This window comes from Crocuta crocuta, unplaced genomic scaffold, assembly GCF_008692635.1.
Source record: "Crocuta crocuta isolate KB4526 unplaced genomic scaffold, BGI_CrCroc_1.0 scaffold11, whole genome shotgun sequence".
Lineage (NCBI taxonomy): Eukaryota > Metazoa > Chordata > Mammalia > Carnivora > Hyaenidae > Crocuta > Crocuta crocuta.
In genome coordinates this window covers 370504-384088 of record NW_027528624.1, presented here as the reverse complement: position 1 = coordinate 384088, position 13585 = coordinate 370504, and the positions used below count along the sequence as shown (strand labels likewise).

Genomic DNA, 13585 nt, shown 5'->3' with positions numbered 1-13585 from the left:
TTAAAGAGTTTAGGATTAGTCCAACTATAGCTACATTATCCTTCTAAATATAAGATTCATTTGGTGAAAAAACTCTTACTAATCAGCTGGACTAAAATGGTAGCCACTTCAGACAAAATAGTAACCTTGGTAGTATTTGGATAAAGTTACAGTTTAAATCAGTTTTCAGTTTTGTGTTTTATTCAAAAGGCAGATCCTTAGACCTCACCTTGACCTTGATGCACTGAACCAGAATTTCTTTTTTTTTATTTTTTAAAGTTTTTAAATATATTTTTTCTTAAATAGTTTATTGTCAAGTTGGTTTCCATATAATACCCAGTGTTCATCCCAACAAGTGCCCTCCTCCATGCCCATCACCCTTCTTCCTCTCTCCTCCATCCCCATCAACCCTCAGTTTGTTCTCAGCATTCAAGAGTCTCTCATGGTTTGCCTCCTTCCCTCTCCCCAACTATTTTTCCCTTTCTCCTCCCCCATGGCCCTCCGTTAAGTTCCTCCTAATACACCTATACGTGCAAACATATGGTATCTGTCCTTCTCTGCCTGACTTATTTTGCTCAGCATAACACCCTCAAGTTCCATCCACGTTGCTACAAATGGCCAGATTTCATTCTTTCATTCTTTCTCATTGCCATGTAGTATTCCATTGTATAGATAAAACACATTTTCTTGATCCTTTCGTCAGTTGATGGACAGGCACTTTACATGTTTTGACTATTGTTGAGAGTGCCGCTATGAACATTGGGGGTACATGTGCCCCTATGCATCAGCACTCTGTGTCCCTTGGGTAAATTCTTAGCAGTGCTACTGCTGGATCATAGGGGAGTTCTATTGTTAATTTTTTGAGGAATCTCCACAACACTATTTTCCAGAGGCGCTGCACCAGTTTACATTCCCACCAACAGTGTAGGAGGGTGCCCGTTTCTCCACATCCTTGCCAGCATCTAAAGTCTCCTGATCTGTTCATTTTGGTCACTCTGACTGGTGTGACGTGGTATCTCATTGTGGTTTTGATCCGCATTTACCTGATGATGAGGGACGCTAAGCATCATTTCATGTGTCTGTTGGCTACCTGGATGTCCTCTTTGGAGAAGTGTCTGTTCATGTCTTCTGCCCATTTCTTCACTGGATTCTTTGTGTTTTTGGATGTGGAGTTTGGTGAGTTCCTTATAGATTTTGGATACTAGCCCTTTACCTGATAGGTCATTTGCAACTATCTTTTCTAATTCTGTCAGTTGCCTATTAGTTTTATTGATTGTTTCCTTTGCCGTGCAGAAGCTTTTTATCTTGATGAGTTCCCAATAGTTCATTTTTGCTCTTGAGTCCCTTGCGCTTGTGTTGCGGATGTGTTGAACCAGAATTTCTTAGAGAAGTTCTTCAGCACTTACACTCACAGTAAGGTTTGAGAGCCTCTGGCTGAGACCGTGTAATAATATTTAAGAACAAAGTAACATTTTGTAAGAAAGCAGAGGAAAGCTTTGGATTGGATTAATATTAGAGGCCCAGATATTTGTCTGGGTTCTGCCTCTTATTGGTGGTTTGATCCTTTAATAATCATTTAGCCTCCAATCACTTCTCGGCCTTTTGGCTAAGATCAAGTGTATAATCATTTAGCCTCCTTGAGCATTTTTTAAATATATATTTACCCATCATTAAACGGGTTATAGGAAGCCAATGTGATAGTGCACATGAAGGCACTTTTTAATCTGTATGCTGTAGGATACAAATATAGGATGGCATTATTATTATAGTTGTGGTTAATACAAACTTCTTAAATAATAATCCAACTGGTCTAATAGAGTTGTTTCTTTTCCCATATAATGTTAAATAGCAAAGGGCATAGTCTAGATGTCAAAACAGAAAATGCATTATAGAATGCAGTCAGAGTGGAAACCAAACAGTGAAGGCAGTAAGAGTGGCCAGCATCTCAGGTCCAAGCTGACCTGAATTGATCTGAGCAATAGGGGAAGTATTCTGAAGCAAGGTGGAGTCCAGTAACAATGGTAGGGTGGTACATGTACAGAGAAATTAAATTGCAAGGAGAGCAGATGGAAAATGAATGTCTATGCCTGATTTTCCCTAATAAAAATCTAGAAGCCATAAAGACAAGGAGCTGAACATAAATCAGGCATGGGGTCCTGCAGCTGGAGTGGGAGACTGAGCCCCAGGAGGCATAAAAATACAGGAGACATCTTTTCTTTTCTTTCTTTCTTTTTTATGCTTGGCCAGGGCAAGTCCTCTTTAGGGCCCTAATTCCTGTTTTGGCCTCCTTGTCAATAGCTCTTGTTAGAAATAAAATTAAAAGACAAACACGAGTATAACAATTTTTTTTTTTTGAAAAGTAGAACTTTTGGTCAGAGAACTAGAGAGAAGAAAATGAAAAACACTGCTGTGAATATCTTCCAGTTACTGAAGGGTGAGACTGGAATAATGGCAAAGCATTACATGAGCATTGATGTTGTCAATCAGTCGTATAAAAAAGGGGTCATCCGTACTGCCCTCCATATCTCCTGAAAACATCATGAGCACTCTGATTATCATTCATTCAGCAGATATTTTTGGAGTACTTTTTAATGTGTCAGATACTGTTTTAGGTAGATACTGGAGCAATGAGAAAGAGCAAGGCAGATACGTTCCGTGCTCTCAAGAAGCTATGCCTACGCAACACAGCATGTGCCTACGATATAGACAGCTGGCAAAAGGGGCCACGATGATTTCCCTCCCTATATCCACATCCCTTTGCAATGTAACCGCAGCTCCTGTCATCAAGAGGTGAGGTCTGTCTGGCCTCCCCTTGAGTCTAGAACCTGTGCCCACCATGAGAACAGCAAGGAAAATGAGGATCTGCTGGAAGATGAAAATCCATGTGCAGCTTGCAGTTGTTGCAGGGGTCTTCCTAGACTAGCTCCCTGACAGCAGTTCTGACACCTGCTAATGTCCCTAGAGTGAGCCCAGCCGAGACCGGAAGAACTGTCTAGCTCAGCCCAGGGGCAACTACTGATCTATGGAAGCACAAACTAAATCAATGGTTGCTTAAGGCCACTATGTTCTGGAATGATTTGTTATGTAGCAAAAGCTGACTGAGCAGCCCTTTCCTACATAAACATGATTCAAACTTTATTTGGGGCACAGAATGTTCTTATACAGCTTGTCAAATTACCTTGATAACTGCCAACTCTTCACTTTGCGCTGTATGGACATGGTCTCAGTGTACTTTTGTCAGAATACAGACACCCTGGGAAGGTTTGATATTGGATCTCTGATCTGCAGGATATGAAGTTGGCTAATGTGCTTGAAACATGACATACATATACAAGAGTATATCTCTTAGAGAAAATACAAATACATCTACAAGTACCAACTCCAAACAAGCAGTTAACAAGTTCATGCAAGTCTGATTAGCTTTGTTTCCCAACATAGTAGCTCACAGTTTAAGAACGGAAACACACACACAAACAAACAAAAACCCCCAAAACCTGTATGACTAATCAACTGTGTACTATAGACACAGCCATAGAGTCTCTGGTTTTCCCTTCAAATAGTTTTATTATTTTGAAATATTATTGAAACTATCGCCAAAGGCTTCTGTATCATTCCCGATGTCTGTGTGTAACTGCTTTGATTCTAATGATGACACATCAGTGGAGATTAGTGAAAGAGATCTTTGATTTATCTTAATTTTCAAATATGTCAGAGTGTCTTTTCCTCTTTTCCTGGCAGCCGCTCTTCTCTGTCCGGTCCTCCCAGCTGGGCATTTTGGGAAAGCAGCCAATTCCAGGGCTAATGTGTTTCTGCTGTTATCTGACACTGATGCTGCTTCATAGAGGCAGCAATGAAGATAAGCCCTAATTGGATGTATTTTTAAAGCAAACCTTTTAGTTACTTAGAACAGAGCTTCCTCAATTAGCTTCCTTTCCCCTCTCCCTAGCTGTGCAGGAACCACATTAATGTGGAAATGCTGGATATGGATGGGAGTCAAGGGCAGGGTCTGGGCAACTGAAGGACAATCATAGTGAACTCAGGAGAAGCGCTCCACCAGACAGGCTGGGAGCTGAGCTGTTTCCAGGACAGCAGGTGAGGGAAGAGTGCTGAGAGGGTCAGATGGGACTGGAGTCCTCGTCAGTGGTCCGGGGTCATGCTACCCACAGCCACACCACAGAGTGCCTGCAAGAGAGGGAAGGTAGGGCAGGCTCTGGTGGAGAAAGAAGCGATACTTATATAATAGGCTCCATCATTGCACTCCAATGGAAGTACTTTGTTCCAATGCAAAATATATTAACCTGGGTTTAGGATTCAGAGTTTTAAATTGCTTTCCACAATATATTATCCTCAGGTCGGAGAAAACTTATGTAAATCCCTACCCTTTTTTAAGTTACTCACAAGCTTTTGTAGCTGCTGAGAGGGAGCTAGAAGAAGCAGGTGTAGAGGTCTTGATTGGAAAAAATGGAAAAGAAGCAGAATAGAAAAACATTTCTTTCTGGCTTTTATTTCTGAAATGAAATTGGAGGTGACACTTAGTAAGTTTGTAATTTCCCATTGGTTGGAAGCGGGTCTGCCATCATCCCCTTATACTCTCTAGGGGGCCCAATGGCCCCTGTCCCTTTTGACCTTATTTAGTACCAGCGGTGTGAGGATCAGCACCCCCTATGGCAGGCCCTCTGTGCCTCTTTACATTAGGTCTGTGGTCAACTGCAAGGGGTGAGCCTGAGCGGGTGGGTCTGCAGGCCAGAGAGGGGGTAAGAGGAGACAGAGTGGGGAAGGGCACAGGAAAGAGAAAAGGAGAGGAAGCCTCTGCTGCTCTGTACTGTAAGGCTTTCCTTCTCCCTCCCCAATTCAACTTCCTTGTCATTTTTATGGAGTCACCTGTTCTGACAGTCCTGCCCTCTGACCTTAGGAAGTTTTAAGGTTCTGACTCAAGGATTTACTTCACAAGAAGTTAAAATTTGAGTTCTGTGTTATAAAATTACAGGGGCTACGATTTTTGGATGCTGGCACTATCATTAGAAAATTTACGTATTTAAATTAATGTTAATAGTTATGCAGTATGTTTGATTTATAGGTCAGATTCCAAATTTTGCACATTGGTGGCTTATCGGGGTCATATTAATTTAGAGAGAATTTTTTTTCTTTTCTATTTTTTGGTTCTCATGTGATTATAGTATTGTGTATACATCTTGACTCTGTGCAGCCTCACATCCATACTGTGTGCTTAGGAATACATCTTCCAAAACATAGTCACTCCTCATCGTATTAACCCTGACTAGTATAAGGACACTTATAAAACTAAGTTAGTTCTAATAATTAAGTAGTATGATTGTCATGTCCTCTCGAGTTCAGGTACAAAAATGGACAAACTAATGGCTGAACACATTAGGGCTGGCCACTTTTTTTCTTCTCTTTTCTCCTTTGCTGTGACACTGATTTTCTGGGAACACCTGGCACTCATCACCACAGTGAGCAAAGTGATGACCCTTTCTGTTTAACCACAGAGCCAGAGCAGGATTGGTTTTTGAGAAGTGACAGAGGTGTTGGAGTGATGTGCATGAAACATAGAACATTGGGGTAAATTAGAAGAACTCCAGAAAAGGATCACTTCCACCATGTGCTAATGTCATTAATTCCGCATAGAAACAACAGCTGTGAAGGTAGTGATTATTAGTGGCTTTATGGATTTCTAGTAGGCATATCTATGTATCTAAACAAACACATACCAGTGCATAGAGCTGTTTATATAATGAAGCACCCCTCTGTCTGAATGACTATAATTTCCTGCTCTCCTCCCTCAGTCCTCATGGGAGGAACCTCCATCCTTTAGTTACCGATCCACTTCTAATGGATTAAGGCTGGATTGGTACAGACTCTATAATGCTTGTGCCATCCCCGGTAGGTATACCCAATCCCAGAAGCTGCATACCTGATGGTTAGTCCGATCCACTGTATTGGCCGTGGAAGGGTGGTCTCGAGTATTCTGACGGATTCGAGTGGAGTTTTGTTGCTCAATGGTGGAGGAAGTGGGGATACAGAACTCTCTGAAGCATCGCTTGAAGTTTTCATCCAGAAACGCGTAAAGGACTGGGTTCAGACAGCTGTTTGTGTAACCTAGAGCAATGCAGAAGTGCCAGGAAACGGTCTGGAATGTCGTTTCTGGGATTGTAATCAAGGCTTTAATGATGACGTAAATGTGAATGGGAGTCCAGCAGACGATGAACACAGCCACAACCACCAGCACCATCCTGGTGATTCTTCGCAGGTTCCTGTCCTTTTCTTTGGAGCCAGAGAGCATACGGACACTCTTGAGGCGTAAGATCATCAGTCCATAACACACCGTAATGATGAGGACAGGCATGATGAAGGCAAAGATGAAAACACAGATTTTCAGCAAGTTTTCCCAGTACCAGGTTGGGTGAGAGAATGTGAGTGTACAGTCTATGGAACCTAGGAAACAATGATTATAAGGAAGAATTAGCAGCAATATCTAATTGTAACCTTGACCAGAGCTACTTTAAAGCCATGATGGGAAACCAATAGGAGAAGATATAAAGAACTTGAGGGAAAAACTCAGCTGTCTGTTGATTTTCAGAAAGAGTTTATTTTTAGTTTTTTCCCCCATCATATATCTCATTTTTTGTCTATTTTGATTGCATTAACCTTTCATTCAGTCAACAGTCTAGTTCACTGTGAACTAGATCCTTTATGGGATCTATGTTCTATGTTCTATGGGGGTTCTATATTATAAAAATATAATCACTGTCCAAAGTCTATAGGAGTTTCCAGCTAACGGATATTTTCATTCTACTTTTTGATCGGTGGATCATCATTCTAGAAAGATAAATTTGTCATGTAGGCAGTCACTCAAAGTTTTAAAACAAGCTTCCACTTAATGTTTTTTGGGAGGGGTTAAGTTCTAACTTTTTAATGTTTTTTATTTATTTCTGAGAGAGACAGAGACAGCGTGAGCAGGGGAGGGTCATAGAGAGAAAGGGAGATACAGAATCTGAAGCAGGCTCCAGGCTCTGAGCTGGCTGTCAGCACAGAGCCCGACGCGGGTTTCAAACCCACAAACCATGGGATCATGACCTGAGTCGAAGTCGGATGCTTAACCAACTGAGCCACCCAGGCGCCCCTAGGGTGAGGTTAAGTTCTAATTACTCTTGGAAGAGCTGTCTAGTTTCCCCATCATTTTGATGAAGTAAATGTAGAGAAATCAGGAAGCAATAGGATATGTTCTCTTCAAAATGCTTAGTGGGCTTAAAATTTAGGGAAAAGTTCCTATTACAAAAACTTCAAAGGCATTTTGCTAGAAAAAAATCATTAAAATTACAATTTGACTAAGAAGTCAGACCACTCCATACTTGATGCATGCCTTCACCAGCGTATCAGTCTATAAGCCCTTCATTCGTCAGGCTTGCAACTTACCATGCCTGTACTTTGTTGTTGCCATGAACATTACGGGCAGACCAATGGCTGAAGAGAGGATCCAGTTGCAGACATTGACAATTTTGGCATTGCGGGGAGTACGGAAATCCAGGGCCTTGACGGGATGGCATACGGCGATGTAGCGATCGACGCTCATGGTACAGAGGGTGAAGATGCTCGTGAACATATTATAGTAATCTATGGAGATCACAATCTTGCAGAGGATGGTTCCAAATGGCCATGTTCCCATTAGGTAATTGACGCTCTGGAAGGGCAGGGTACTGGTTGCTAAGGCATCTGCCAGAGCAAGGTTGAAAATATAGATGTTGGTGGCAGTCTTCATTTTGGTGTATCTAGGAGATGAAGGAGGAGCAGTGGCAGAATCAGAAAATGACCAACGTGAAATATAGATAAGCTTCCAGTAATAAAATACATTACAAAGATTAGTGGAAAGCATTTGAGATGAGATATGGAAGAACTCTTTCTAATACAAGTATTATTTATAAGCATGTGTCTATGAACTAAATACATAGTTTCTCTACCTATCAGTTTTATAATTTGTAAAATTATACATTTGTAATTTGTAAATTGGTTATAATAGCTGGATGCCAATTTATCAACTTTTTTTTTAAATGTGCCAGGCACTGTGATAGATGTAATAGACACAGGGAGCTCTCAGTCACGTATTCAAGTATATTGATATTCATGAAATGGATATAAAATGAATAGTAATTCATTTTAACTCTATGCATGAGAAAAAATTCAGATGTATATAGTTAAAATTATGGAAAAGTGTAGTCATGCAGGAATATGTACCTATATATGTCGATGTAATATTGCAAGTGTGTTTATGTGTATGTATGTACATATGTCTGTATACACACACACACACACACACACACACACTATTATAGTGGCGCCAAGAAGAAACAAAGGAAATAAAAGGGGTAAGGGAAGAAGAAAGGTATCCTGGAATTGTAAATGTGCAAGTATAATCTTACAGTTGGTAAGAGTAGGTCATTCTAAACAAAGGCGTGACGTGGTGTGTGTTTTGGCACTGCTGAAGGGTAAAATCCCACTAGAGAATGAATGGCAATAATTCTGATAGGGTGGGCATATAGAGGCCAGTTCCTGGAGGGATTTGTGTGCCCTGATGGGGAGATAGGACTTTATCCAATCCATGCTGAAGAAGTTAAAGCTGTTTGTTTTTATTTTTTAATAGCTTTATTGAGACATAATTGACATACAGTAAGTGGCATATAATTAAAGTGTACAATTTGATAAGTTCTGACACATGTACACACTTGCAAAACAGTCATCTTAATCAAGATCAGGAATTGGTGAACTACAGCCTACGGAGCGGATCTGGTTGCTACCTGTTTTATTGGAACACACTCCACTTCATTTAATTACTTCTTATTTATAGCTGTTTTGATAACGCAATGGCAGAGTTGAGTAGTTGTAACAGAGACCATATGGCCTGCAAAGTCTAAAATATTTACTTTCTTGCCCTTTACAGGGCAAGAAATGCCAACTCTTGATCAAGATAACAACCATATCAATCACCCTCAGAAGTTTCCTCATGCAGCTCTTTAATCTTTCCATCTTACTTTCCCTGCCTTGACCCCAAGCCCTAGGCAATCATTGATCTTGATCTGTTTTCTGTTATTATAGATTAGTTTTCATTTTCTAGAATTTTATGTAAATAGAATCATTCAGCAGGTACCCTTTTTTTGTCTAGTTTCTTTTGCTCTGCATAATTATTTTGAGTTTCATTCACATTTTGTTGCATGGATCAATAATACATTCTTTTTTATTACTGAATATGGATATGGATATTATAGTATTGTTTATCCATTCATCTATTAGTGGGAATTGAGTTGCATTTCCTTTTTTGGATACTAAAAATTAGCTGTTATGAACATTAGGTCTTTGCATGGACATAGGTTTTTCTTTCCCTTTGTAAGTATTCTAGGAGTTTTATATGTCTTCAAAATCACAGAAATTAGAACTTAGAAGAGATAAGCAGGTATATTGACAGCACTAATGAATTATATCTTATGGTAGAAGGATACCCTACAAATGTATTGTGAAATTGGCGGATGTATTTGACATTCCACATCTATTTACCTTAACGTTAGGAACAGTACCTCAGTTTTCACTCTCGGAAACCACTCTTTTTCCACTCTCAGTCTGTGTGGTTTGCAATGGGCTCTGTTACTAGTTCAGGGCACGAAGATGTAAAGTGACTGGGGCCATGGTGAATGTTCAGGGATAGTCTCATGTTTCAACCAGAGCCAATAAGACTTTTGGGGGCTTTCTGGAGGAAGACTCTACTATTTTTAAATAATTAAACATGAGAGTATGTACGGTATGTAGTTGTTGGAAGAGCCTATTTAAAAGTGGATCCGGGGGCATCTGGGTGGCTTACTTGGCTAAGCATCCAACCTCGGCTCAGGTCATGTTCTCATGGTTCATGAGTTCAAGCCCCACGTTGGGCTCTGTGCTGACAGCTCAGAGCCTGGAGCCTGCTTTGGATTCTGTGTCTCCCTTTCTCTGTGCCCCTCCCCCACTCATGCTCCATCTTCCTCTCTCTCTCAAAAATAAATAAACATTTTTTAAAAAGTTAAAAAGAGGTTTCCTTAAAAAAAAAAAAAAGAAAGAAAGAAAGTGGATCCAACACAGAGGATGTGGATTTGGAAGGGTAAGAGAAGAATCTGAAGCCTTGTACTTTCTGTTTACTTGGTGCAATAAATTCTCTTTAAACTTCAGCTTGTGTATATTTTTCAGTCACATGATTATGAAGCTAACTCAGCCCCAGATGGCTGTTGGTTGGTGGAGATAGTATTATGGACTCATTTCTTAGGACCTTAATTCAGTGTTCAAGAAAGTTTTGTTTTGTTTTGTTTTGTTTTTGTTTTTGTTTTTGCTTTGTTTTGATTTTCAATAAGCACCAGGAAGCTGTAGTTATAATGGAGGATTTCATGAACCTTCTTAGGTAGGGTCAACAGACCTGAATTGTTTCTTTCCACTCTAAAATTCTGATACTCTATCTTGTCTGTTATAATCACATAAATTGCATTAATGCAGGAAAGTCAGACCTGGGACCTTTCAAAGTGCTTAAGAAGTTTTATTCCTTTAAAATATTTCAAAAGGAAAAGGTAGAGAAAGCAATTTAACTGGAGGAGGTAAACCAGTTTGATTCTAGTGAGGACTCTAAATGTGGCAAACAGAAAAAAAAAGTAATTTAGATAAGATCCTCCAAAGTCCAACAACAAACAAATAAAATCAAAATTAAAACTACAACTTTTAGGATTTTAGAATAAGTGACCTAGATGCTCAAGAAGCTTAAAGATTTTTTGATACTTATATGGGGTGCCTGGGTGACTCGGTTAAACATCCAACTCTTGGTTTCGGCTCAGGTCATGATTTTGTGAGTCTCATGGGTTTGAACCCCATGTCAGGCTCTGTGCTAAGGGTGTGGAGCCTGGTGGGGATTCTCTCTTTCTCCCTCTCTCTTTGCCCCTCCCCCACTCACACTGTCTCTCTCTCAAATAAAGTATAAAAACATTTAAAAATTTTTTTATATTTATAAAAAGAAATTTCTGCCACAANTGATAAAAGATTTGCAGAATACAAAGGCACGAGCCACTGCATTAGTCATCTTCTCACCCAGCTGACCTTCCCTTTCACATCTTATCTTTAGGAGTGTATTCTGTTGAATAATCAGGTTCTTTACTGTCAGTTTTATGACTCAACATACCTCTAACCTTTTCTTCAGGCTCATCATAGCACTAGGTACTTATTAATGTATGTTTCTTTCAGTTAAAAAGATGTTCCTCCTCCAGAAAGAAATGTTTGTGAAACAAAATTAGGTTAGGGTCCTAAATCACAAAAGAAAAAGTGACTGTCTACCAAAGCTGTTTCAGATGGCATTTCACAGAAACAATGCTGCTTGAATTTTTTCAATTCATCCAAAGAGTCTTCCTCTAAAGATAGCCAGTGTTCTTACCCCAGTTACTCACACTTTGAGTCATAGCAACATATAAATGAGGGTTTCACAATTTCCTAAATATATGTAAGACCAAAGGTTCCAGAATTCCAATTGCCTCCAACCTGTTTCCAAAGGCTTTACTCTAAAGGGACAGTCTGATCAGAAAAGGGGTCTTTTCAGTCCAGCAAACATGAGCTTATCATCCTGCTCTGTTCTGATGCAGTGGTATGAATGTTGCCCCAGAAAAGTTACATGAACAATCAGTGTCATCCCACAAATAAAAGCACACACACCAGAGTTTGCAAACCTGCCCAAGGGGTGAGCTGAAGGAAGGACCATCTTTGTTGCTTAGTTTACCTGAGTGGATCTGAGTAGGGTCCTGGATATTAACACACGCCTTTGTCTATCCTTTGTACCTATTCCTTCTTAATGTGCCTTAAACAAGTTTGGTGACAAAATTGGCAACGTGACTGGAGGGATACGTGGCATGTTTTTGGAATGTCTCACCTGGACTTTAGGGCCTTCCTGACCTTGACTGGCCTTACTGTGCCCATTGAATTGGGGTTTTTCCTCTAGGCAGAGTCTCAAGCTATTTATTTTTTTCTAATTATCCCACTGAATCTTTCCTAGTATATATTTCTTTAAGCCTGCTTTAGGTGATTGAGTAGCTTATTTGCCATATAAATTCAAATATATTGCCATACAATTAATACTTTTTTAAAAAGTATTTTCTCAGGACCTTCAATGTTGACCCATTTTGGGAAGCTTCCAGATGCTGTGTTGGGGAAGAGGCATTATGAAGCCCATTTCACTGGCAGTTCAAATATTCTCCCATTTTTCATAAACATTTTTGTTTGTAAATGCCCTACCTTTCTTTGTGGTTATAAAAGAATGCCTATCTTCAGACCCATTCTTGATGTCATTTTTGCAACTATTGCTACTCGCCAGAACATCACTGATTGTGATCAACATATGTTAAATGAAGCCACACTGAATAAATTACTTGTGTGTAATCAATGGGCTTTGCAAATCTTTTGTTATTTTTTTATTTAGAGTTAATTCTTGAATCATGATGGCCTTGTCTCTGGCCAGAATGAACCAAGGAAACTTGAAAAGACTGAAGAACATATTCTAGAATCCAGTTTGTCAGCTTGTACCATGTCTGCCTTCATGGTGCTCCACAACTTTTTCTGGGAGTTTACAACAGAGTCAACTGGGATGAGTGGAAGATCCTCATCTCTTCTTGGACTAAAGTGCTGCTCTTTCATGTTTTTACCAAATGGAGTGTTTCTCCCTTTTTTTCTCGTTTGCTAATACCAGCCAAGTAGAAAGATATCTAACCCAGTAAGGACTCAATGAGCCCTTTCTAGCACTGTGCTTGGAAAGATACTTCTCTTGCATCTGCTGTGACTTTTATGTCTACCTCACATAAAGAAATTCACATTTTTGGAGCACCTGGGTGGCTCAGTCGGTAAAGTGTCTGGCTCTTAGTTTTGGCTCAGGTCATGATCTCACCGCTTTGTGGGTTTGAGCTGTGCTGCCAGAGTGGAACCTGCTTGGGATTCTCTCTCTCTTCCTCTCTCTCTGCCCCTACCCCCTCCCTTGTGTTTGTTTCTCTCAAAATGAATAAATAAATAAAAAAGAAATTAACACATTTAAGGGTGCCTGGGTGGCTCAGTCGATTAAGCCTCCGACTTCAGCTCAGGTCATGTTCTCAAGGTTCGTGAGTTTGAGCGCCACATCAGCCTCTGCGCTGACAGCTCAGAGCCTGGAGCCTGCTTCAGATTCTCTGTCTCTCTCTCTCTGCCACTCCTCCACTCACACTCTGTCTCTCTCTCAAAAATAACAAATATTTAAAAAATTCAAAAAAAAGAAACTCACACCTTTAATAGAGAAAATAAATTACTTTGTACACGGACAAAAATGGGCATATGACTACCTGCTTAAAATTTTCATTTATTGTCCATTTCATCCTGATATTTCAGGCAAGCACCTGTGTGTGTGTGTGTGTGTGTGTGTGTGTGTGTGTGTGAGAGAGAGAGAGAGAGAGAGAGAGAGAGAGAAAACAAGAACCAAAATCAAAGCTAGTGAAGATACTCTCATTAGGTGTTAACATAGAAAGAAACCATATAGTAATTTGTTATTTTCTGTTATGTTCACCACTAGGTTAAGGAAAGA

General features: G+C 39.9%; 1 protein-coding gene and 1 pseudogene across 1 annotated transcript in view; one reads left to right on the top strand and one right to left on the bottom strand.

The window, feature by feature from the left end:
- The first annotated feature begins 1565 nt into the window (after nt 1-1565).
- On the top strand, nt 1566-1648 carry LOC144224245 (U2 spliceosomal RNA; annotated as a pseudogene).
- A 1568-nt stretch (nt 1649-3216) lies between these two features.
- The window catches only part of OPRM1 (opioid receptor mu 1), a 45466-nt gene continuing 35097 nt past the window's right edge, over nt 3217-13585 (bottom strand). Inside the window, exons 2-4 of the mRNA XM_077755087.1 lie at nt 7414-7766; nt 5912-6432; nt 3217-3261 (exon numbers count right to left, since the gene is read on the bottom strand). Of these exons, the coding sequence (XP_077611213.1) occupies nt 3217-3261; nt 5912-6432; nt 7414-7766 (919 nt within the window). The remainder of the gene's footprint in view (nt 3262-5911; nt 6433-7413; nt 7767-13585) is intronic.